At 55.1% G+C, this 21,527-nt stretch overlaps 1 protein-coding gene across 1 annotated transcript in view; it reads right to left on the bottom strand.

Annotated features, from left to right (window-relative positions):
- Nucleotides 1-799: 799 nt before the first annotated feature.
- The window catches only part of LOC119961324 (tonsoku-like protein), a 69,246-nt gene continuing 48,518 nt past the window's right edge, over nucleotides 800-21,527 (bottom strand). Inside the window, exons 15-17 of the mRNA XM_038788718.1 lie at nucleotides 11,555-11,628; nucleotides 7,092-7,225; nucleotides 800-2,299 (exon numbers count right to left, since the gene is read on the bottom strand). Coding sequence (XP_038644646.1) covers nucleotides 2,229-2,299; nucleotides 7,092-7,225; nucleotides 11,555-11,628 — 279 coding nt within the window. The 3' untranslated portion in view covers nucleotides 800-2,228. The remainder of the gene's footprint in view (nucleotides 2,300-7,091; nucleotides 7,226-11,554; nucleotides 11,629-21,527) is intronic.

The raw sequence follows: 21,527 nt of genomic DNA on the forward strand, positions 1-21,527 counted from the left end.
TGGCTAATATGGGAACCAGGAGGGGACATTGGGTGATCAGCAGTTTTGTGGCAATAAGATCAAGGGAACAGGATGTAGGCCTCAAAGAACAATACAGCACAGGAACAGGCCCTTCGGCCCTCCAAGCCTGTACCGGTCATGATACCAACCTTGGCCAAAACCCTCAGCCCTTCCTTGTGCCGTATCCCTCTATACCCATCCTATCCATGTGTTTGCCAAGATGCCTTTTAAACCCTGTTAGTGTATCATGTGTCTCATGGACAAGGTAAGCTCAGATAGGGGGGGGAGAGAACTGGAGGAATCCGGGAGCTGAGGGGTGAGGCAGGATGGAATGTTAGAGGAAGGTGGGTGCAGACCACCAATGGAAGGGGGGGGGGGGGGGAAATGGTTGATCAGAGGGCGGCATAGAGATGCTCGAGTTTCTCGCGCTTACTGTCGGAGGTGAGGGTTTGATGGAGGAGGTTAGAAGTGAATGGAGGGAGGAGAGCCTGGATTGGCAGCCAGAAGTGAATTCGAGGAGGGGGTGGGGGGGGGGGGGAGAGGGAGGAGAGTGGAGAAGAAATTCGAGGAGGGGGTGGGGGGGGGGAAGAGGGAGGAGAGTGGAGAAGAATGAGGATTTGGAATGGGGAGGGGCGAGGAACGGGACAGGGTGACGTGACCAAAGGAGGAGAGAATGTCTGAGGATTGGGTTGGGGGGGGGGGGGGTCAAGTCAAGGCGTGGTCATGTGACCAGCTCTGAAGCACATCCACGAGTGTCTTGATGGGGCAGGACCAGATCCGGGGGGGGGGGGGAGGTGGCTTCGGTTGTGGGAAGATGTCATCACCCCTCAGCCAGGGTTATGTCAGGGTCATGGTGAGAGAGGAGAGCTGATTGAAGGGCAGAGTGCTCAGGTCAGCAATGAGTCAGACAGGTCGGAGCTGGTGAGATTGGCCAGATGGTTATTTTTAATGCGATGTGGGTGCCGCTGACATTTATTGCCCATCCCTAATTTCCTCACCCGGCCTTTGAGAGGGCTGTACCCCCTCAGCCAATACACTGGTTAGGAAAGGCAACGAGGGGAGACATCAGAGAGTTGGGATTGTTGCTCATCAGGTAATGACGAGTTCCTCGATAAGCCCCCTTGGAAGATGTCAGAGAGACACACACACACACAGGGGGGAAACATACACACTGACCTGAGGGAGAATCAGGAGAGTGGAGGCAGCAGGAAATGTGGAGGAGTGATGGAAAGTTGGGAGGGTCAGCTGGGATCCTGTGCCCTAGTCGCTGGAGTGGGGAATTGAACCCCTGATCGGTTGATTCAGAGGCGAGAGAGCCACAGCCAATCCCACCAGGGGACTGCTGTCAGCCTCTGTGTCCCTGGGGTTGGGTAGGTGATAGTCGGAGCTTCCTCAGTGACGACAATCTGTGCTGTGAGCAGTGGGTGAGGACAGGGTCTGGTTCCAGTCTCTCTCGCTCCAGTCGGCATTCAGCCTGGACGGAGATGTGAGCTTCCAGCTGAGCCAACAGGAGGTCAGTCAGTGCTCGGGAATCCCTCCTCCGTTACAGCATTAACAGCTGAGCCAACAGGAGGTCAGTCAGTGCTCGGGAATCCCTCCTCCGTTACAGCATTAACAGCTGAGCCAACAGGAGGTCAGTCAGTGCTCGGGAATCCCTCCTCCGTTACACAGCATTAACAGCAGAGCCATGCTGGAGGTCAGTCAGTGCTCGGGAATCACTCCGTTACACAGCATTAACAGCAGAGCCATGCTGGAGGTCAGTCAGTGCTCGGGAATCCCTCCTCCGTTACACAGCGTCAGCAGCAGAGCCATGCTGGAGGTCAGTCAGTGCTCGGGAATCCCTCCTTTACAGCATTAACAGCAGAGCCATGCTGGAGGTCAGTCAGTGCTCGGGAATCCCTCCTCCGTTACACAGCGTCAGCAGCAGAGCCAACAGGAGGCAGTGGTCAGGAGGACGCCTTTTAAATGACACAGCCATGTCCTCTTGACCTCTGTGCAGAGGGTGGTGGAACCCAGGCTGGAGTGAAAGAAGGCGAGAGGAGTCACCATGTAGATCCGCAAGGGGCTGAGCGCCTCCGCCTCTTCCTGTGACCCCTCGTTAATCCCAGCGGTCAGTAAGGAATGTGGAGTTAATCGCTGTCGCTCTCAGTACTTGGCAATTCTGCTGCTGTTACATTCTGGAGATTTTTTTGGAATTCGGTGCTTTTTCCATTCTGTTCCGCCAGGATTCACAGACGAAGATCTCCCAGGTTCCAGCTCGCAGCCTCACATCTGATGTCATTGTGATCTACTGAACAACCTGGAAAATATATAAGGTCAGTCCCCAGCTCTCTCATCCCCCTCTCTCCCTCCTTTTCCCCTCTCTCACTCCTCCCCTTCTCTCTTTCCATTGTCTCCATCTATCTATCTGTCTGTCTGTCTACCTATCTTTCTATCTATCTACCTAGCTATCTACCTATCCATCTATCTATCTATCTCTCTCTCTACCTTCCTCTCTCTCTGTCTCTCTATCTCTCTGTCTCTCTATCTCTCTCTCTGTCTCTCTCTCTCTCTCTGTCTCTCTACCTTCCTCTCTCTCTGTCTCTCTCTCTCTCTGTCTCTCTATCTCTCTCTCTCTCTCGGTGGGCAGAGCTGGAAATTCACACCATTGAAGATGAAGAGGTTGACATGAAAATCCTGAGCTACTTTAGTTTCTCACACAGTAACCAGTTGCTTTATAAACCTCATTTGGGGATTTATTTAATCTCTTACAGAATTCTTGCACCTGGAAATACTTCCTGATGTGACCATCAATTCACTCGGAACACGACTGGGAAGTAAACTGTGGTTTTAATAGTCTTACAACTGAGCCTGCCTGCGACCAGAAGAACTGAGGGCAGGCTCACGCGGCTGCAGCACTTTATACTTCCGGTAGTGGGAGGGGCCATGGGCGGAGCCGAGGGTGGAGCCCAGTACAAGCTCCTAATCTCCCCCTATGGGCAGAGCCGTGAAACGGCTCACAGACAGAGCCCACAAGGACACAATGCCATACAGAACAATAGTGTGAATTACATTCACCACACTTCACACAACCCCACCACCCGAAAAATCAAACCCGTTATCCCCCCCCCCCCACCCCTCCACCTCATGGGCTCCCACACAAGCCAATGGCGTTAAAATGCCAATCGATGCCAGGATGAGGAGGTGAGTGCGGCCGAGCCTCGAACAGCTCCCAAAACCGTCCAACCAGCCTCAACTGGGTTAAAATCCAGGATCCTGACCTTAACACCAAACACAGGACCCATCACACCAACCAGCGCCCCACCCCTGGCACAGCGGGGTCTCCCCGCCCCTGGCACAGCGGGGTCTGCCCTCCCCTGGCACAGCGGGGTCTCCCCGGCACAGCGGGATCTGCCCTCCCCTGGCACAGCGGGGTCTGCCGGCCCTGGCACAGCGGGGTCTGCCCTCCCCTGGCACAGCGGGGTCTGCCCTCCCCTGGCACAGCGGGGTCTGCCGGCCCTGGCACAGCGGGGTCTGCCAGCCCCTGGCACAGCAGAGTCTGCCCTCCCCTGGCACAGCGGGGTCTGCCCGGCACAGCGGGGTCTGCCGGCCCTGGCACAGCGGAGTCTGCCCTCCCCTGGCACGGCGGGTCTCCCCGGCACAGCGGGGTCTGCCGGCCCTGGCACAGCGGGGTCTCCCCGCCCCTGGCACAGCGGAGTCTGCCCTCCCCTGGCACGGCGGGTCTCCCCGGCACAGCAGAGCCTGCCCGCCCCGGCACAGCGGGGTCTCCCCGCCCCTGGCACAGCGGGGTCTGCCGGCCCTGGCACAGCGAAGTCTGCCCTCCCCTGGCACGGCGGGGTCTCCCCACCCCTGGCACGGCGGTCTCCCCGGCACAGCGGGGTCTGCCCTCCCCTGGCACAGCGGGGTCTGCCGGCCCTGGCACAGCGGGGTCTGCCCTCCCCTGGCACAGCGGGGTCTGCCCTCCCCTGGCACAGCGGGGTCTGCCGGCCCTGGCACAGCGGGGTCTGCCAGCCCCTGGCACAGCAGAGTCTGCCCTCCCCTGGCACAGCGGGGTCTGCCCGGCACAGCGGGGTCTGCCGGCCCTGGCACAGCGGAGTCTGCCCTCCCCTGGCACGGCGGGTCTCCCCGGCACAGCGGGGTCTGCCGGCCCTGGCACAGCGGGGTCTCCCCGCCCCTGGCACAGCGGAGTCTGCCCTCCCCTGGCACGGCGGGTCTCCCCGGCACAGCAGAGCCTGCCCGCCCCGGCACAGCGGGGTCTCCCCGCCCCTGGCACAGCGGGGTCTGCCGGCCCTGGCACAGCGAAGTCTGCCCTCCCCTGGCACGGCGGGGTCTCCCCACCCCTGGCACGGCGGTCTCCCCGGCACAGCGGGGTCTGCCCTCCCCTGGCACAGCGGGGTCTCCCCGCCCCGGCACAGCGGGGTCTCCCCGCCCCGGCACAGCGGGGTCTCCCCGGCACAGCGGGGTCTCCCTGGCACAGCGGGGTCTCCCCGCCCCTGGCACAGCGGAATCTCTGCAATTTGAGCAGCTTCACCTCCCCAAAAATTGCATCTTTTAAAAGATGTATTCTGTCGTGGAATTGGAGCATCGCTGGCAAATGGATTCCCCGTCTGTAATTTCCCTGGAGAAGGTGGTGGTGAGCTGCCTTCCTGAACCGCTGCAGTCCCTGTGGCGTAGGTACACCCACTGTGCTGTTAGCCCACGACGCCCACATCCCTCAAATGAATAAAAACCCAACTCCTGGTCCAGTTCAGCTAGACTCAGAACCTGCCCCCCCCCCCCCCCCCCCCCCCACACACGATATCATAAATCCAGGTACTGGGCTCAGCTTTGATGAATAATTACCAAGAACAGAAATACATCAACAGGAAAGCTATCCAGAGATTTGTGTTTTCCTTCGCCCACGGGGTGTGGGTGTCGCCGGCCGGGGCCGGCATTCATTGCCCATCCCTGAGGGCATTCGGGAGTCAACCACATTGCTGTGGGTCTGGAGTCACATGTACAGTAGCACAGTGGTTAGCACCATTGCTTAACAGCCCCAGGGTCCCAGGTTCGATTCCCGGCTTGGGTCACTGTCTGTGCGGAGTCTGCACATTCTCCCCGTGTCTGCGTGGGTTTCCTCCGGATGCTCCGGTTTCCTCCCACAAGTCCCGAAAGACGTGCTGTTGGGTGAATTGGACATTCTGAATTCTCCCTCCGTGTACCCGAACAGGCGCCGGAATGTGGCGACTAGGGGCTTTTCACAGTAACTTGATTGCAGTGTTAAAGTAAGCCTACTTGTGACACGAATAAAGATTATTATTATTTGAACCTGGGCCCCCCCGCGCAGTACCCTGAGTCTCTGGAGTACTCGTCCAGTGACAACACTACTGAGCCACTGCCTTCCCAAGGGGGGGGGGGGGGGGGGGAAACAAAGGAGCAGCACTAATGAACAATGAGCGTGCAGGAGCAGGATGGGCTGAATGGCCTCTAGGTTTGATTCTATCTATCTGCTTTTCAGTCAGGTACAGCCCTGTTCAGCGATGGGTCATTGAATATGTTCAAGGCCGAGTTACACAGAATTGACTGAATGACAGAGCAGACTTGAGGGGCCGAATGGCCCGCCCCTCCTTCCTGCTCCTTATGATCATCCAGTCACTCAGTAAACCCAGGCGCCTCCTTGTCCTTCACCGTATCCCTGCGGAGTCTCACACTCTCCTCACAAACATCGCACGGCAAGGTTGGAACCAACCTATTCTCAGAGAAAAGGACCTCGTCGCTTCACACCCCCCCCTCCCTTCCCGGGTCAGGAACGATCACGCCTTTTTAACCTCAGCTACAGTTTAGAGATTTTCAGCGGCCTGCTCAGGTTGGAATGTGCCGAGCGTGCCCTGAGAAAAGGGCAGGCTTCATTCAGCGAGTGCAGGCCTCTGGTCCCTCCTCTCACCTGACTGGCAGCCCAGAGACGGCAATGCAGGCTGATTTGGCAACCCACCGCTGGGGCGTATGTGACAGGCCACGGTCTGCCTCGACCTTTCACACACTATTCAAATCGGGCAGGATTTCCCGAAAGGATTGTGGCCTCTGCTTCAGCCCTTCGGCATCCTGGATGTAATAGAAAAGCCCCCACTCCCATCGATTGCCAATGTTCCCACAACAAATAGAAAAAAGGAAAGTACAGCACAGGAACAGGCCCTTCGGCCCTCCAAGCCTGTGCCGACCATGCTGCCCGTCTAAACTAAAATCTTCTACACTCCCTGGGTCCGTATCCCTCTTTTCCCATCCTATTCATGTATTTGTCAAGATGCCCCTTAAATGTCACTATCGTCCCTGCTTCCACCACCTCCTCCGGCAGCGAGTTCCAGGCACCCACTACCCTCTGTGTAAAAAACCTGCCTCGTACATCTCCTCTAAACCTTGCCCCCTCGCACCTTAAACCTATGCCCCCTAATAATTGACCCCTCTACCCTGGGAAAAAGCCTCTGATTATCCACTCTGTCTATGCCACTTATAATTTTGTAGACCTCTATCAGGTCGCCCCTCAACCTCCGTCGTTCCAGTGAGAACAAACCGAGTTTATTCAACCTCTCCTCATAGCTAATGCCCTCCATACCAGGCAACATCCTGGTAAATCTCTTCTGCACCCTCTCTAAAGCCTCCACATCCTTCTGGTAGTGTGGCGACCAGAATTGAACACTATACTCCAAGTGTGGCCTAACTAAGGTTCTAATACAAACACATTTATTCATTTCCGGCTTTTTACCATCCAGTCAGGTACCAAACACCACAGGACGTAGGAGCAGACATAGGCCATTCAGCCCATCGAGTCTGTTCCGCCATTCAATGAGATCATGGCTGATCTGATATATAATCCTCAACGGCACTTCCCCGCCTTATCCCCATAACCCTTTACTGGTCAAAGAATTTGTCACATTCTGATTGGCTCAGGAAAGTGAGGATGAGTGTATTAGGTGACCAATGGCAAAGAGGAGCGACCACGCGAGGGAACCTCCAGAATGACATCCAATGAGGATTGGCCACCCTCAGCTGCTCCTTCCCTCAACACTCTTGGTTCCCAACTACCCGGGAATAATGCAATGCCGTACCCAACTGACCTGATAAATCAAGGACTTCCATCCATGAATCCTTCTTGGCAAACGCTGTCAACAGTGCCTCCATCCCACTGGAAGTGATCCCTGGATTCTGCGATAGGTCAAGGGAAGCCAATGCTGGGAAGGACTCCAAACACCTACAGGGAGAGAGGGGAAACGTGCCGTGAGTTCCACCCGCCAGCTCGCTCCCTGGATGCTCGGCAATCTCTCTCGGGAGAAAGACTTCCCTCCCTCGACAGGTGACACTGGGGTGAGATTGGGATCTTGCCGGGAGACTGGACAACATCCAGAGGTCGATCCAGCAAAACCCAACATCAACTACAAACAAGAACTTGTGTTTGTCCAGCAGCTTTTCACACTCAACACAGACCGACTTTGCCGAAACGGCAAGCAAACAAAATTGAACAGTGAAACTTGAAAGGAGGCCAGTGCAGAGGGGAAGAGACACTGGAGGAGCTGGTTCCAATCTCATTGGCTCCTCCTTTCCCACAGAACGACAGTTATTATCTTTCAAAAGCACCCCATTCGATGTAAAAATAACCAATTGAAAAGCCATTGACAGAAAGTGAGAGAGAGAGAAGGGACTGAGAGACAGCAGTCAGTGTACAGATATCTCCCTGAGAGAGAGAAGGGACTGAGAGACAGCAGTCAGTGTACAGATATCTCCCTGAGAGAGAGAAGGAACTGAGAGACACCAGTCAGTTTACAGATATCTCCCTGAGAGAGAGAAGGGACTGAGAGACAGCAGTCAGTGAACAGATATCTCCCTGAGAGAGGGGACTGAGAGACACCAGTCAGTGTACAGATATCTCCCTGAGAGAGAGAGAGGGGACGGAGAGACACCAGTCAGTGTACATATATCTCCCTGAGAGAGAGAAGGAACTGAGAGACACCAGTCAGTGTACAGATATCTCCCTGAGAGAGAAGGGACTGAGAGACAGCAGTCAGTGAACAGATATCTCCCTGAGAGAGGGGACTGAGAGACACCAGTCAGTGTACAGATATCTCCCTGAGAGAGAGGGGACTGAGAGACACCAGTCAGTGTACATATATCTCCCTGACAGAGAGGGGGGACTGAGAGACACCAGTCAGTGTACAGATATCTCCCTGAGAGAGAGGGGACTGAGAGACACCAGTCAGTGTACAGATATCTCACTGAGAGAGAGGGGACTGAGAGACAGCAGTCTGTGTACAGATATCTCCCTGCGAGAGGGACTGAGAGACAGCAGTCTGTGTACAGATATCTCCCTGAGAGAGAGAAGGGACTGAGAGACAGCAGTCAGTGTACAGATATCTCCCTGAGAGAGAGAGGGGACTGAGAGACACCAGTCAGTGTACAGATATCTCCCTGAGAGAGAGGGGACTGAGTGACAGCAGTCTGTGTACAGATATCTCCCTGAGAGATAGGGGACTAAGAGACACCAGTCAGTTTATAGATATCTCCCTGAGAGAGAGGGGACAGAGACAGCAGTCAGTGTACAGATATCTCCTTGAGGGAGAGAGGGGACTGAGAGACACCAGTCAGTGTACAGATATCTCCCTGAGAGGGGACTGAGAGACAGCAGTCAGTGTACAGATATCTCCCTGAGAGAGGGGGCTGAGAGACACCAGTGTACAGATATCTCCCTGAGAGAGAGGGGGGACTGAGAGACAGCAGTCAGTGTACAGATATCTCCCTGAGAGAGAGGGGGGACTGAGAGACACCAGTCAGTGTACAGATATCTCCCTGAGAGAGAGGGGACTGAGAGACAGCAGTCAGTGTACAGATATCTCCCTGAGAGAGGGGACTGAGAGACACCAGTCAGTGTACAGATATCTCCTTGAGAGAGAGAAGGGACTGAGAGATACCAGTCAGTGTACAGATATCTCCCTGAGAGAGAGAGGGGACTGAGAGACACCAGTCAGTGTACAGATATCTCCTTGAGAGAGAGAAGGGACTGAGAGATACCAGTCAGTGTACAGATATCTCCCTGAGAGAGAGAGAGGGGACTGAGAGACACCAGTCAGTGTACAGATATCTCCTTGAGGGAGAGAGAGGACTGAGAGACACCAGTCAGTGTACAGATATCTCCCTGAGAGAGAGGGGACTGAGAGACACCAGTCAGTGTACAGATATCTCCCTGAGAGAGAGGGGACTGAGAGACAGCAGTCTGTGTACAGATATCTCCCTGAGAGAGAGAAGGGACTGAGAGACAGCAGTCAGTGTACAGATATCTCCCTGAGAGAGAGAGGGGACTGAGAGACACCAGTCAGTGTACAGATATCTCCCTGAGAGAGAGGGGACTGAGTGACAGCAGTCTGTGTACAGATATCTCCCTGAGAGATAGGGGACTAAGAGACACCAGTCAGTTTATAGATATCTCCCTGAGAGAGAGGGGACAGAGACAGCAGTCAGTGTACAGATATCTCCTTGAGGGAGAGAGGGGACTGAGAGACACCAGTCAGTGTACAGATATCTCCCTGAGAGAGGGGACTGAGAGACAGCAGTCAGTGTACAGATATCTCCCTGAGAGAGGGGGCTGAGAGACACCAGTGTACAGATATCTCCCTGAGAGAGAGGGGACTGAGAGACACCAGTCAGTGTACAGATATCTCCCTGAGAGAGAGGGGGGACTGAGAGACAGCAGTCAGTGTACAGATATCTCCCTGAGAGAGGGGACTGAGAGACACCAGTCAGTGTACAGATATCTCCTTGAGAGAGAGAAGGGACTGAGAGATACCAGTCAGTGTACAGATATCTCCCTGAGAGAGAGAGGGGACTGAGAGACACCAGTCAATGTACAGATATCTCCTTGAGAGAGAGAAGGGACTGGGAGATACCAGTCAGTGTACAGATATCTCCCTGAGAGAGAGGGGACTGAGAGACACCAGTCAGTGTACAGATATCTCCCTGAGAGAGAGGGGACTGAGAGACAGCAGTCTGTGTACAGATATCTCCCTGAGAGATAGGGGACTAAGAGACACCAGTCAGTTTATAGATATCTCCCTGAGAGAGAGGGGACAGAGACAGCAGTCAGTGTACAGATATCTCCTTGAGGGAGAGAGGGGACTGAGAGACACCAGTCAGTGTACAGATATCTCCCTGAGAGAGGGGACTGAGAGACAGCAGTCAGTGTACAGATATCTCCCTGAGAGAGAGGGGACTGAGAGACACCAGTCAGTGTACATATATCTCCCTGAGAGAGAGAAGGAACTGAGAGACAGCAGTTAGTGTACAGATATCTCCCTGAGAGAGAGAGGGGACTGAGAGACACCAGTCAGTGTACAGATATCTCCCTGAGAGAGAGGGGACTGAGTGACAGCAGTCTGTGTACAGATATCTCCCTGAGAGATAGGGGACTAAGAGACACCAGTCAGTTTATAGATATCTCCCTGAGAGAGAGGGGACAGAGACAGCAGTCAGTGTGCAGATATCTCCTTGAGGGAGAGAGGGGACTGAGAGACACCAGTCAGTGTACAGATATCTCCCTGAGAGAGGGGACTGAGAGACAGCAGTCAGTGTACAGATATCTCCCTGAGAGAGGGGGCTGAGAGACACCAGTGTACAGATATCTCCCTGAGAGAGAGGGGACTGAGAGACACCAGTCAGTGTACAGATATCTCCCTGAGAGAGAGGGGGGACTGAGAGACAGCAGTCAGTGTACAGATATCTCCCTGAGAGAGAGAGGGGACTGAGAGACACCAGTCAGTGTACAGATATCTCCCTGAGAGAGAGGGGGGACTGAGAGACAGCAGTCAGTGTACAGATATCTCCCTGAGAGAGAGGGGGGACTGAGAGACACCAGTCAGTGTACAGATATCTCCCTGAGAGAGAGGGGACTGAGAGACACCAGTCAGTGTACAGATATCTCCCTGAGAGAGAGGGGGGACTGAGAGACAGCAGTCAGTGTACAGATATCTCCCTGAGAGAGGGGGCTGAGAGACACCAGTGTACAGATATCTCCCTGAGAGAGAGAGGGGACTGAGAGACACCAGTCAGTGTACAGGTAAAGAACCATGAAATTCCTAGCGTTCAAAAGGGAGCCATTCCGCCCATCGAGTGTGCACTGACCGTCTGAAAGAGTACCCTACCAAGATCCACACCCCCTCCCCGTCACCGTAACCCCATCAAACCTGCACATCTTTGGACTATGGGAGGAAACCGGAGCACCCGGAGGAAACCCACGCAGACACGGGGAGAACGTGCAGACTCCGCACAGACAGTGACCCAAGGCTGCAATTGAACCCAGGTCCCTGGAGCTGTGAGGCAGCAGTGATAACCACTGTGCCACCGTGCCACCCTAGCGCTGTTATACAACCGTGTGACCACCGTGTTAGCAATCTCCCTCGGTTGTGTGGTAGTTCCTGTCAATGCTGTCTGTTGGTACAGTTGCTTGGATCAGTGTGTAAAGGAAGAGGCTTGACTCTCACAGTCATTATATAAAAGGTATATTGATGCCGAATGATTGATGATGGGTAACATTTACCTGGAAAACTCTCCGATCGAATCATCTGTCAGTGAGTTTTTGGAAAGGTTGAGATGTGTCATAACACAGCCACCCTGGAGCAGAGAAAAATACTTTATGATTAGCAAAACACCAAAGTCTCTCCTGTTATTTTGTTGTTCTATGGTGTCATGTGAGAGTACCTTTAAGAAATGGGTGTTTTTTACTGCAGTGATGTCAGAGAGTGGGTGGAGCTGGGCTGTCTGTCAGCTTTTTAGTTCCACTTTGAGGAAAGCTTGGGTGTGTCTGTGTTTTTGGTTTTGTTTTCAGTGTTGGAGCTGAAGCCAGACCAAGCAGGTGTACTGCTGTTCTGTCTGCCATCAAAAGACTATCTCTTGAACATTTGGTGAATTCAGAATTATAAATGTTCTCAGTAGTAAATGTCAACCTGATGTGCTTCTGTTAAAAGTTGTTTCTTTTGTCTTGTGGATGTTGTTTGGGAAGTTATTAAGGATTACTTAGTGTTGTATTTGAATTAATGGCTGCTAAGATGTTCACTGTGGCAGATGGAGTTTAACCCTGACAAGTGTGAGGTTGTCCATTTTGGAAGGACAAATATGAATGCGGAATACAGGGTTAACGGTAGGGTTCTTGGCAATGTGGAGCAGCAGAGAGATCTTGGGGTCTATGTTCATAGATCTTTGAAAGTTGCCACTCAAGTGGATAGAGCTGTGAAGAAGGCCTATGGTGTGCTAGCGTTCATTAGCAGAGGGATTGAATTTAAGAGCCGTGAGGTGATGATGCAGCTGTACAAAACCTTGGTAAGGCCACATTCGGAGTACTGTGTGCAGTTCTGGTCGCTTCATTTTAGGAAGGATGTGGAAGCTTTGGAAAAGATGCAAAGGAGATTTACCAGGATGTTGCCTGGAATGGAGAGTAGGTCTTACGAGGAAAGGTTGAGGGTGCTAGGCCTTTTCTCATTAGAACGGAGAAGGATAAGGGGCGACTTCATAGAGATTTATAAGATGATCAGGGGAATAGATAGAGCAGACAGTCAGGGACGTTTTCCCCGGGTGGAACAAACCATTACATGGGACATAAATTTAAGGTGAATGGTGGAAGATATAGGGGGGATGTCAGAGTAAGGTTCTTTACCCAGAGAGTAGTGGGGGTACGGAATGCACTGCCTGTGGAAGTAGTTGAGTTGGAAACATTAGGGACCTTCAAGCGGCTATAGGATAGGTACATGGATTACAGTAGAATGATGGAGTCTAGATTAATTTGTTCTTAATCTAGGACAAAAGTTTGGCACAACATCGTGGGCCGAAGGGCCTGTTCTGTGCTGTATTTTCTATGTTCTATGTATGTTTTCAAAAGGTTAACTTGATTTCATAGAATAAACATTGTTTTGCTTTAAAAATACTTTCCCATTTCTGCTCTCCCACACCTGTAGAGTGGGCCGTGTGCTCCCCACACCACAATCTATTAAAAGTTGTGGGTCAGGTGAACTCCATGATACACTTTGGGGTTCTCTAAACCCTGGCCCATAACAATGATAATTAATGAATCAGTGTGTGACAGAACATCGAGTTCAAGACTAGTTATTTAATGTTGAATAAACTGTGGGTAAACTAAACTATTGCTACCCAAACTGTGGAGCTTCTAACCATGCTACTAACAACCTCTGTAACTCTAATCAAGACTAGCTCGGTCCGGGTCCAGTATCCTATTCCCCTTTCATGACACCTAGTGGTCGGAGGCTATATACACTTGTTATCATGGAATTTACAGTGCAGAAGGAGGCCATTCGGCCCATTGAGTCTGCACCGGCCCTTACAAAGAGCAAGCCACTCAAGCGCACGGATCTACCCGATCCCCACAACCCAGCAACCCCCACTTAACCTTTTTGGACACTAAGGGCAGTTTCTCATGGCCAATCCACCTAACCCGCACATCTTTGGACTGGGAGGAAACCGGAGCACCCGGAGGAAACCCACGGAGACACGGGGAGAACGTGCAAACTCCGCACAACAGTGACCCAAGCCGGGAATCGAACCTGAGACCGTGGAGCTGTGAAGCCACAATGCTAACCACTGTGCTACTGTGCTGCCCGTATATACACTTACTGCATATCATGACATCTGCCACCTGTGAGGAGCCTGGATAACCAGGGACGAAAGACAAATAGGAACATAAGAGGAGGCCATTTGGCCCATCGAGCCTGCTCTGCCATTTCACCACATCGGGCTGGATTCTCCGTTTCTGAGGTGAATGAAGAATCCGCGGGAGGTTCACGACAGGAAAATCGGCACAAACCCCTCACCGATTCTGGTACCGGTGAGGGGCTAGCACCGGTTCCGCACACCGAAAAGGGCCGGAGAATGGCCTGGTTCCGGGCCGTGCATGCGCAGGCTGACGACCTGCACCGGTCCAGAAGACCATAGGAGCAGAATTAGGCCACTCGGCCCATCGAGTCTGCTCCGCCATTCAATCATGGCTGATATTTTTCTCATCCCCATTCTCCTGCCTTTCCCCATAGCCCCTGATCCCCTTATTGATCAGGAACCTATCTATCTCTGTCGGTCGCACCGTAAAACATGATTCCAGCCGTATGCGGACCCTAACCCGCCAACTGCAACCCCACAGCCCACCCGCTGGCCACCCCCCACCAGTCCCCCCCAGCCCAAGCAGAAGCCCCGCCCCCGGCCAGCGGCATGGATCCCGGCCGAGTGAGGTGGCGCTGAACACTGTCCGCAGCCGGCACGCTGGCTTCCCGACCGCTGGGACCACACGTGGCCTGCGCAATCGGGAACCCGGCCCACGGTGGGCGGAGCATCGCGGGTGGGCCGGCCAATGACGTGCCAACGCTGTTGGAAGGGTTGACGGCATGCATCATAGCGACGCCGGTTTGGAGGGGGCGGAGCCGGCATCAAATCGGCGCCGGCCCCGATTCTGCCGTCGGAGTCCATTCTCCGCCCGATCCCGATTTTGGGGTCGGGCGACGGAGAAACTGTTTTGTTCTGCTCTTGACGTAGCAGAAGCTGCTTTCTTGATGTTCACTCTGACAAAGGGAAGTTCAGACTTGGAGATAGCTTTAACACGTTTATTAAACTGTTAACGATTCTCCTACTTGGATTCGACTCTCCTGTTAATCCTGCTATAGCTACTCAGACTGACGAACCAGTCTGCTACAATCCACGTGGTGGGTGTGATGTGTTTCAAATCAACCCTGTGTACTCACTGAGTGTCTCCACTGGAAAGAGGAAGATCATGTGTGCTGTGTCCTTTTATATGGGTTGGTGTAATGCCCCCCTGTGGTAGTGTCACCTCTGTGTGTATCATGAATGCCCATTGGTCGTGTCCTATCTTACTGACCTATTGGTTGAATGTCTGTGTGTCATGTCTCTGGTGCTCCCTCTAGTGTCTATCTAGTCTACGTGTATTTACAATAGCCCCTTGTGCATTTACAGTGATGCGTATCACCACAGAAACCTGCCCATCATATCTGATCATCTACCTCTGTGACATTTTTTCCTACTTTCCCCAAATCCGTTAATGCCATTAGTCTCCAGAAATCTATAGATTGCTAAAATGAATATACTGAATGATTGAGCTTCCACAGCCCTCTGGGGTAGAGTGCTCCCAAGTTTCACCACCCTCTGAATAAAGAAATGTCTCCTCATCTCAGTCTTCAATCATCTGCTCGTTATTCTGAGACTATAATCTCTGGTTCTGGACTCATCAGACTGGGGAAAACATCTGATCTGCCTTCTTGGACAGCTGGCAAAGGCAGCTAACAGACACCCATACGGCACGGGAGTCACGTATTGGCGTGATCATGCATTCATGAACCAAATGGATCTTTACAGCAATCTGGCAGCTCTCTTTGAACTGGTCCCAGCTTTCTACCGGAACTTGGATTTCGATTCGCCAACTGCTCACGCTGACTGTACCTCTTGTCGATTCAGGGTTAGGGTTACTCGGCCAGCACATAACTCTGTAATTCCCGATCGAGCGCAATGTGGCTGGGTAGATCTCACACACATTAACCCACATTAACCCTTACTAACTTTTACAGATGCACCATAGAAAGCATCCTATCTGGCTGCATCACAGCCTGGTATGGCAACTGCTCGGCCCAGGACCGCAAGGAATTTCAGAGAGTCGTGAACACCGCCCAGTCCATCACACTAACCCGCCTCCCATCAATTGTCTCCATCTACACCTCCCGCTGCCTGGGGAAAACGGGCAGCATTATCAAAGACCCCTCCCACCCGGCTTACTCACTCTTCCAACTTCTTCCATCGGGCAGGAGATACAGAAGTCTGAGAACACGCACAAACAGACTCAAAAACAGCTTCTTCCCCGCTGTCACCAGACTCCTAAATGACCCTCTTATGGACTGACCTCATTAACACTACACCCTGTATGCTTCATCCGATGCCAATGCTTATGTAGTTATATTGTGTACCCTGTGTGCCCTATTATATATTTTCTTTTATTCCCTTTTCTTCCCATGTACTTAATGATCTGTTGAGCTGCTCGCAGAAAAATACTTTTCACGTATACGTGACAATAAACAAATCCAATCCCTTTGTGTCTATGTTGAGATCAGTTTCAAATCCGTGGGAGGCAGCCCTGTGACTGAGAACCACATTCACCCCAGTGACTTTCGCACATCCCCTGGCCATTGGTGAACATTCCAATTCTCGCCCATCCCTATAATTAATGGGACTATTCCCCTGGATGCAATGAGCTACACCCCAGAGTGCTGGAAGAGACGGCTGCAGACATAGTGGACACATTGGTAGTTACCTTTCAAACTTCTGTAGATTCTGGAAGAGTCCTGGCAGATTGGAGGGTCCCAAATATGATCCCGCAATGTAAAAAAAGCAGGGAAGGAGTAAACGGGACAACAGACCCCTAAACCCAACGGCAGAAACAGAGAAAATGCTGGAGTCTAATATAAAGAATGTGATAACAGGACATTTAGAATGGGATTAGACAAAGCCAACATGGATTGATGAAGAGGAAATCATGTTTGACAAACCTACTGGAGTTTTTTTGAAGATGTGATAAACTGTGTAGATAAGGGAGAACCAGTAGATGTGGTGTATGTGGATTTTCAGAAGAGTTTGGGGGCATAGGTTTAAGGCTTGAGGGGCAAGGTTTAGAGGAGATGTACGAGGCAAGTTTGTTACACAGAGGGTAGTGGGTGCCTGGAACTCGCTGCCGGAGGAGGTGCTGGAAGCCGGGAAGATAGTGACATTTAAGGGGCATCTTGACAAATACATGAATAGGATGGGAATAGAGGGATACGGACCCCGGAAGTGTAGACAATTTTAGTTTAGACGGGCAGCATGGTCGGCACAGGCTTGGAGGGCCGAAGGACCTGTTACTGTGCTGTACTTTTCTTTGTTCTTTGTTCATTTGAATAAGATACCACGCAGAAGGTTAGTAAAGAGAACGAGAGCACATGGGATTGGGGCTGATGTACTGGTGCGGATTGAGAATCGGTTAACAGACAGAAAACAAAATAAATGGGTCTTCTCAGGATTGCAGGCTGTTAACAATGGGCTTTGGCAAGGTACAGGGCTGGGACCACAGCTAGTCACAATCTACATTAACAATCTGGATGCGGGGACCAATTGTTACATCTCCAAGCTTGACGATGACACCAAACTGGGTGGGAATGTGAGTTGTGAGGAGGGTTCAAAGAGGCTTCAAGGGAATATAGACAGGCCCAGTCAGTGGACAAGAACATGGCAGATGGAATATAATGTAAAAAATGTGAAGTTGTCCACATCGAGGGTCCATTTAGGACTCAGGCGAGGAGGGATGTCCTGGGTCAGAGGGAGGTGAGGAGGGATATCCTGGGTCAGAGGGAGGTGAGGAGGGATGGCCTGGGTCAGAGGGAGGTGAGGGATGGCCTGGGTCAGAGGGAGGTGAGGGATGGCCTGGGTCAGAGGGAGGTGAGGGATGGCCTGGGTCAGAGGGAGGTGAGGAGGGATGGCCTGGGTCAGAGGGAGGTGAGGAGGGATGGTCTGGGTCAGAGGGAGGTGAGGAGGGATGGCCTGGGTCAGAGGGAGGTGAGGGATGGCCTGGGTCAGAAGGAGGTGAGGAGGGATGGCCTGGGTCAGAGGGAGGTGAGGGATGGCCTGGGTCAGAGGGAGGTGAGGGATGGCCTGGGTCAGAGTGAGGTGAGGAGGGATGGCCTGGGTCAGAGGGAGGTGAGGAGGGATGGCCTGGGTCAGAGGGAGGTGAGGAGGGATGTCCTGGGTCAGAGGGAGGTGAGGAGGGATGGCCTGGGTCAGAGGGAGATGAGGGATGGCCTGGGTCAGAGGGAGGTGAGGAGGGATGGCCTGGGTCAGAGGGAGGTGAGGAGGGATGGTCTGGGTCAGAGGGAGGTGAGGAGGGATGGCCTGGGTCAGAGGGAGGTGAGGAGGGATGGCCTGGGTCAGAGGGAGGTGAGGGATGGCCTGGGTCAGAGGGAGGTGAGGAGGGATGGCCTGGGTCAGAGGGAGGTGAGGAGGGATGTCCTGGGTCAGAGGGAGGTGAGGGATGGCCTGGGTCAGAGGGAGGTGAGGAGGGATGTCCTGGGTCAGAGGGAGGTGAGGTGGGATGTCCTGGGTCAGAGGGAGGTGAGGGATGGCCTGGGTCAGAGGGAGGGGAGGGATGGCCTGGGTCAGAGGGAGGTGAGGAGGGATGGCCTGGGTCAGAGGGAGGTGAGGAGGGATGGCCTGGGTCAGAGGGAGGTGAGGAGGGATGGCCTGGGTCAGAGGGAGGTGAGGGATGGCCTGGGTCAGAGGGAGGTGAGGGATGTCCTGGGTCAGAGGGAGGTGAGGAGGGATGGCCTGGGTCAGAGGGAGGTGAGGAGGGATGGCCTGGGTCAGAGGGAGGTGAGGGATGGCCTGGGTCAGAGGGAGGTGAGGGATGGCCTGGGTCAGAGGGAGGTGAGGAGGGATGGCCTGGGTCAGAGGAGGTGAGGAGGATGGCCTGGGTCAGAGGGAGGTGAGGAGGGATGGCCTGGGTCAGAGGGAGGTGAGGGATGTCCTGGGACAGAGGGAGGTGAGGAGGGATGGCCTGGGTCAGAGGGAGGTGAGGGATGTCCTGGGTCAGAGGGAGGTGAGGAGGGATGGCCTGGGTCAGAGGGAGGTGAGGAGGGATGGCCTGGGTCAGAGGGAGGTGAGGGATGTCCTGGGTCAGAGGGAGGTGAGGAGGGATGGCCTGGGTCAGAGGGAGGTGAGGAGGGATGGCCTGGGTCAGAGGGAGGTGAGGGATGGCCTGGGTCAGAGGGAGGTGAGGAGGGATGGCCTGGGTCAGAGGGAGGTGAGGTGGGATGTCCTGGGTCAGAGGGAGGTGAGGGATGGCCTGGGTCAGAGGGAGGTGAGGAGGGATGGCCTGGGTCAGAGGGAAGTGAGGAGGGATGGCCTGGGTCAGAGGGAGGTGAGGAGGGATGGCCTGGGTCAGAGGGAGGTGAGGAGGGATGGCCTGGGTCAGAGGGAGGTGAGGAGTGATGTCCTGGGTCAGAGGGAGGTGAGGGATGGCCTGGGTCAGAGGGAGGTGAGGGATGGCCTGGGTCAGAGGGAGGTGAGGAGGGATGGCCTGGGTCAGAGGGAGGTGAGGGATGGCCTGGGTCAGAGGGAGGTGAGGGATGGCCTGAGTCAAAGGGAGGTGAGGAGGGATGGCCTGGGTCAGAGGGAGGTGAGGAGGGATGGCCTGGGTCAGAGGGAGGTGAGGAGGGATGGCCTGGGTCAGGGGGAGGTGAGGGATGGCCTGGGTCAGAGGGAGGTGAGGAGGGATGGCCTGGGTCAGAGGGAGGTGAGGAGGGATGGCCTGGGTCAGAGGGGGGTGAGGAGGGATGGCCTGGGTCAGAGGGAGGTGAGGGATGGCCTGGGTCAGAGGGAGGTGAGGAGGGATGGCCTGGGTCAGAGTGAGGTGAGGGATGGCCTCAGTCAGAGGGAGGTGAGGAGGGATGGCCTGGGTCAGAGGGAGGTGAGGGATGGTCTGGGTCAGAGGGAGGTGAGGAGGGATGGCCTGGGTCAGAGGGAGGTGAGGGATGGCCTGGGTCAGAGGGAGGTGAGGGATGGCCTGGGTCAGAGGGAGGTGAGGAGGGATGGCCTAAGTCAGAGGGAGGTGAGGAGGGATGGCCTGGGTCAGAGGGAGGTGAGGAGGGATGGCCTGGGTCAGAGGGAGATGAGGAGGGATGGCCTGGGTCAGAGGGAGGTGAGGAGGGATGGCCTGGGTCAGAGGGAGGTGAGGAGGGATGGCCTGAGTCAGAGGGAGGTGAGGGATGGCCTGGGTCAGAGGGAGGTGAGGGATGGCCTGGGTCAGAGGGAGGTGAGGGATGGCCTGGGTCAGAGGGAGGTGAGGGATGGCCTGGGTCAGAGGGAGGTGAGGGATGGCCTGGGTCAGAGGGAGGTGAGGGATGGCCTGGGTCAGAGGGAGGTGAGGAGGGATGGCCTGGGTCAGAGGGAGGTGAGGAGGGATGGCCTGGGTCAGAGGGAGGTGAGGAGGGATGGCCTGGGTCAGAGGGAGGTGGGGAGGGATGGCCTGGGTCAGAGGGAGGTGAGGGATGGCCTGGGTCAGAGGGAGGTGAGGGATGGCCTGGGTCAGAGGGAGGTGAGGAGGGATTGCCTGGGTCAGAGGGAGGTGAGGAGGGATGTCCTGCGTCAGAGGGAGGTGAGGGATGGCCTGGGTCAGAGGGAGGTGAGGAGGGATGGCCTGGGTCAGAGGGAGGTGAGGAGGGATGGCCTGGGTCAGAGGGAGGTGAGGGATGGCCTGGGTCAGGGAGGTGAGGAGGGATGGCCTGGGTCAGAGGGAGGTGAGGAGGGATGGCCTGGGTCAGAGGGAGGTGAGGGATGGCCTGGGTCAGAGGGAGGTGAGGAGGGATGGCCTGGGTCAGAGGGAGGTGAGGAGGGATGTCCTGGGTCAGAGGGAGGTGAGGAGGGATGGCCTGGGTCAGAGGGAGGTGAGGAGGGATGGCCTGGGTCAGAGGGAGGTGAGGAGGGATGGCCTGGGTCAGAGGGAGGTGAGGAGGGATGGCCTGGGTCAGAGGGAGGTGAGGAGGGATGGCCTGGGTCAGAGGGAGGTGAGGGATGGCCTGGGTCAGAGGGAGGTGAGGAGGGATGGTCTGGGTCAGAGGGAGGTGAGGAGGGATGGCCTGGGTCAGAGGGAGGTGGGGAGGGATGGCCTGGGTCAGAGGGAGGTGAGGAGGGATGGCCTGGGTCAGAGGGAGGTGAGGAGGGATGGCCTGGGTCAAAGGGAGGTGAGGAGGGATGGCCTGGGTCAGAGGGAGGTGAGGAGGGATGGCCTGGGTCAGAGGGAGGTGAGGAGGGATGGCCTGGGTCAGAGGGAGGTGAGGAGGGATGGCCTGGGTCAGAGGGAGGTGAGGGATGGCCTGGGTCAGAGGGAGGTGAGGGATGGCCTGGGTCAGAGGGAGGTGAGGAGGGATGGCCTGGGTCAGAGGGAGGTGAGGGATGGCCTGGGTCAGAGGGAGGTGAGGAGGGATGGCCTAGGTCAGAGGGAGGTGAGGGATGGCCTGGGTCAGAGGGAGGTGAGGAGGGATGGCCTGGGTCAGAGGGAGGTGAGGGATGGCCTGGGTCAGAGGGAGGTGAGGGATGGCCTGGGTCAGAGGGAGGTGAGGAGGGATGGTCTGGGTCAGAGGGAGGTGAGGAGGGATGGCCTGGGTCAGAGGGAGGTGGGGAGGGATGGCCTGGGTCAGAGGGAGGTGAGGAGGGATGGCCTGGGTCAGAGGGAGGTGAGGAGGGATGGCCTGGGTCAAAGGGAGGTGAGGAGGGATGGCCTGGGTCAGAGGGAGGTGAGGAGGGATGGCCTGGGTCAGAGGGAGGTGAGGAGGGATGGCCTGGGTCAGAGGGAGGTGAGGGATGGCCTGGGTCAGAGGGAGGTGAGGAGGGATGGCCTGGGTCAGAGGGAGGTGAGGGATGTCCTGGGTCAGAGGGAGGTGAGGAGGGATGGCCTGGGTCAGAGGGAGGTGAGGAGGGATGGCCTGGGT

Source organism: Scyliorhinus canicula, unplaced genomic scaffold, assembly GCF_902713615.1.
Source record: "Scyliorhinus canicula unplaced genomic scaffold, sScyCan1.1, whole genome shotgun sequence".
Classification (NCBI taxonomy): Eukaryota; Metazoa; Chordata; class Chondrichthyes; order Carcharhiniformes; family Scyliorhinidae; genus Scyliorhinus; species Scyliorhinus canicula.